Source organism: Mycetomoellerius zeteki, unplaced genomic scaffold (assembly GCF_001594055.1).
Source record: "Mycetomoellerius zeteki isolate Tzet28-1 unplaced genomic scaffold, Tzet1.0 scaffold249, whole genome shotgun sequence".
NCBI classification, from domain to species: Eukaryota; Metazoa; Arthropoda; class Insecta; order Hymenoptera; family Formicidae; genus Mycetomoellerius; species Mycetomoellerius zeteki.
Genome location: NW_017257226.1, coordinates 134,921 through 139,160, shown reverse-complemented (window position 1 = coordinate 139,160; position 4,240 = coordinate 134,921). Strand labels below are relative to the sequence as shown.

Sequence of the window (4,240 nt, the reverse complement as noted above, 5' to 3'; positions counted from 1 at the left end):
AAACTAAGCCGTTTAGGACCCATGTTTATATGGACTTTTTTTACTTGAAATAAACCAAAAAATCGCTCTGTTGAGTATGGCAACATACTTAACTAACACCCTGTATATATATGTATGTATATTATGTATTAAGAATGTATTATTAAAATTAATTATATTCATTTTGTTACAAAACATATAAAATTAAAAATGTTATAATTCTAAGTAGGGGAAAGTGGTGTGACTTTTGACCAATTTTGACATTTTTTCTTGTGTAAGTTGTATTTTGATGTCTAAAAATTCAAAAAAATTCTAAAATATTCTTTGAAGTGTTGACAGTAACATATATTTTTTATAGATTTAAATTATTATGTTTTGTACATCTTTTTTTACAATAAAAAAAATTGAATTTTGGTCAAAGGAAAATATCAGTTGCTGGTTAAAGATACAACGCTTGCTCACTTTCTATTTGTTATTACTTTTATAAATTATATGTTAAGATTGACAGTATTAAGTTTTAAATAATTTTTTCTGTACATCTATTTAACATTTTAGGCAATTCCAACATAAGACAGAATACATATACATTTTATGAGATAAAAAACCTCTTGAAATTACTTCATTCGAACGCTTGAAAACAACAAATGATTTTTCACAGAAGTATAATTCTATTCATTGTTATAATTATAAGTTATAAAACGCCTCTGGTACTCGTACTACAAACAATATTTTTACTTTTAAAAATATCCAATAATATTTTATAAATTCAAATGGTTAAAGGTACAACCGGTCAAAGGAATTCCATGTTCCCCTACTCTAATAATACAAGAACTCTAACAACTCTAAGTACTCTAATCATATAAGAACTCTAATAACATAATGTAATTATATATATACTTTATATATTTATTAATGTATTAAAAAAAACAAGTTTTAATCAAGTATTTAGGAATTAGGAAATAAAGGCCTAGGATTACAAACATGGTAAATATGCATGTACATATACAATATATACAAATTCACAATGAATTATTTAAGCATTAAAGATCCAGCTTTGATCTTTATGGGCCTTTATTTCCCATTTTCTGTTGGTTGTATTTCCACATGTATGGTTCAATAAAGATTCTTATTATCAACTATTCATCAGTCGAGCCCGAACATGGCATGGCAGACCGCGCACTGGTCTATCATGCCAGAGGTCGCAGATTCGATCCTGGTAGGAACTAAAATATTTACACTCATGTCTCCTCTCGGAAAAAGTTGGCAGCCTCTCGAAAGTATCTTTGCCTACAGAAATACTTTTCCAAAAATCTGCCGTTCGGAACCAGCAGTAAAACTGTAGGTCTCATATGCTTGTAGAAATTGAATAATTAACGCGCGTACCACAAGTATATGAGAAAGGTGTAACACAGGCCAAAGGCTTAATATAAGAGAAAGAAGTTTTTATTTTTCTTCTTAACTTACTTGAAGTTCAAGGTCATTTCTCGACTACGGATTTCCTCTGTCTCAGCCAGAGTTTGACATTTAGCTGCAATGGCAGTTTGAAGCTGATTGCTTAAAGATGATAATTCAGTACGCATTCTTTCGATCTCAGTATCCCGCCTTTCTACTTGCAGCTGCAACGCACTTGCCTCATCTGTGGCTATATCTCTTTGTCTACGGAATTCACTATTTTCCTTTTCCAATCTACAATTCACATTACAAAAAATATAATTACAAACTGTTAAATATCAATAACACTACATTTTAAAAAATATTATTTTATTTTGTATAATTTCATACTGTTCATTATTAAAATATTACAAATTATTTTTTCAATAAACAATAAAATATTAGAATTGTACATAACATTACCGTTTGACAGATTCCTGTAATCGATGTACTTCTATTTTCACTTCCTCAAGATTGGTACAAATTTCTGTATTGCTCTTTTCCGTGAGCTCTAACTTTCCTTTATACTCTTCAAGATCCAACTTCTGTTCTGCAAGTTCTTTCTGCGCCTTCTCCAAATTTTGTTCTGTAAATCAAGATGTTACATAAAGTTCTTGTCATTCATTTAATCACACAAGTCTTTCTTTTAGATAAAATTTAGTATTGCCAGAGGTTATTTACTTTCGACATTTAAAATTAAACAAGTGTAGAATAAAATAAATTGTCTATATGGCTCAATCAGAATAAATCAGTAGTAAAAAGAATGGGCTATGAGCCAATTATAACAAAGAATATTTAATAAAATTTCTTACATACATGTATACATGCAAACGAACGTTTCGACCCCGATCGGGTCATTTTCAATGCAAAATAAACAAAATTATAAAATTCTCGGAAGATTTAGCTAAATTATAACGTCCAGTACAGAATTCAGTTGTATCAATGACATGTGGTCCATCTTTAAAATCGACGGAGATCTCATCTCACTCTTTTTTTACAATTCTCCAATCTTAAAATGTCTTAAAGATGTCAGTTAGACGCAGAGAGGAAAACGCAATTAACAAAGTTATATTAAATAAAGAGTAAGCCATAATACACACACAGATGGGTCTCAGATTTGTAATCGACGATGTCAAACGACTTACTGACCGAAGTGTAGAATATTTTCAACAAATAATGAAAGCGTTAATAGAAAAAAAGCTTAAATTTAAAAAAATGACAAATAAAAAATCAAAGTTTCTGGAATAGACAAATAAAAACATTTGTCCTCGAAAAATTCGAAAATGTGACCTTCAAACCGGCGTTCAACTTACCCAAGCATTTTCGGTTCGTCTCAAAAACCGCCTTGGCGGTAATGAATTCCTCAAATCTATTATTAAAATGTACATTGATCTTTCTCACTAACTCTCTTGGGATTTGTGTCAGCTCCTCGTCGTTCGCAATCTCAAGAAGAACGTTATGATCGCTCTCCTCGATCACTTCCATGTTGCTCGAATTATTTATCAATAATGAATCAATCGGGTAGTACGACCAGTATTCTCACACTCTAAGATTAAAACATGGAATCTTCCCCAGTAGGAACCACATTTGCGTCTCTGTGCTACTGACGGCATTCACTTCTTCTAACCGCTTCGTCGTTATCGGTCGTCAATCATGGTGGAATACTGGAAATTGGAATGGTGGAATTAAAGCATTGAGCATGATGAGAAGGGGATGAGAGAATTTTGACCAATCAGACGCCAGCGGTACGTCATGGGTTGGTTGCGTTCACGAAGAATGGTACGTTTCCACTGAGCGCGTCAAGCTGGTTCTAGGTTCTACATTAGTCGCAGCGCAGCGTCGTATGCGTGTCGCAAGCGTTGTGGTCCAATCAGAATTAAGCTAGATCGATGTTGATTGGGCCGCAACGCTTGCGACGCTGCGATGCGACTAAAGCTGGTTCTACATTAAGCTGGTTTTACATTAGTCGCATCGCAGTGTCGCAAGCATGTCGCAAGCGTTGTGGTCCAATCAGAATTAAGCTAGATCGATGTTGATTGGGCCGCAACGCTTGCGACGCTGCGATGCGACTAAAGCTGGTTCTACATTAGTCTCAGCGCAGCGTCGTATGCGTGTTGCAAGCGTTGTGGTCCAATCAGAATTAAGCTAGATCGATGTTGATTGGATCGCAACGCTTGCGATGCTACGATGCGACTAATGTAAAACCAGCTTAATGTAGAACCAGCTTAAAGCTTGTTCTACATTAATCTAGGTTTGTTCACGTCGCATGCTCCAACATGTTCCAAAATGCTCCTACCATAGCTCTTACTCACTCCAATGCGCTTGATAGGATGGCTGCGTTCAGCAGAACGTTTGTTTTGCAACTGTTGGAAGTTTCCTTCGCGCTGATTGGATCATACTTTTAGATCTAGAAGAATGGTCCTATCTCAGCAGACAATCATAAAACGGTTGCAAAACTGTTGAGTCTGCTGAACGCAGCCAATGCTGCGATGCGACTAATGTAGAACCAGCTTAATGTAGAACCAGCTTTATGTAGATCGAGCTGCAGGTTAGTTCCTAGTTTTGCGACCTGCGAATCATGTTCTGCGTCTTAAGCTGATTCTACATTAGTCGCATCGCAGCGTCGCAAGTGTTGCGGTCCAATCAACATCAAGCTAGCTCGACTCTGATTGGATCATAACACTTGCGACACGCTTGCGACATTGCGATGCGACTAATGTAGAACCAGTTTTATGTAGATCGGGCTTTAAGATGATATATGGGAGCACCCGAGTGATGTTTCTGAACGCAGCCTTGAAGATACAGAATCGATCCCCAAACAAGGACAAAT

The 4,240-nt window shown here is 35.3% G+C and overlaps 1 protein-coding gene across 1 annotated transcript in view; it reads right to left on the bottom strand.

Annotated features, from left to right (window-relative positions):
* The window catches only part of Mgtor (nuclear basket protein megator), an 11,546-nt gene extending 8,493 nt beyond the window's left edge, over nucleotides 1-3,053 (bottom strand). The window contains exons 1-3 of the mRNA XM_018449559.1: nucleotides 2,724-3,053; nucleotides 1,834-1,996; nucleotides 1,444-1,665 (exon numbers count right to left, since the gene is read on the bottom strand). Of these exons, the coding sequence (XP_018305061.1) occupies nucleotides 1,444-1,665; nucleotides 1,834-1,996; nucleotides 2,724-2,895 (557 nt within the window). The 5' untranslated portion in view covers nucleotides 2,896-3,053. The remainder of the gene's footprint in view (nucleotides 1-1,443; nucleotides 1,666-1,833; nucleotides 1,997-2,723) is intronic.
* Between the last annotated feature and the right edge of the window lie 1,187 nt (nucleotides 3,054-4,240).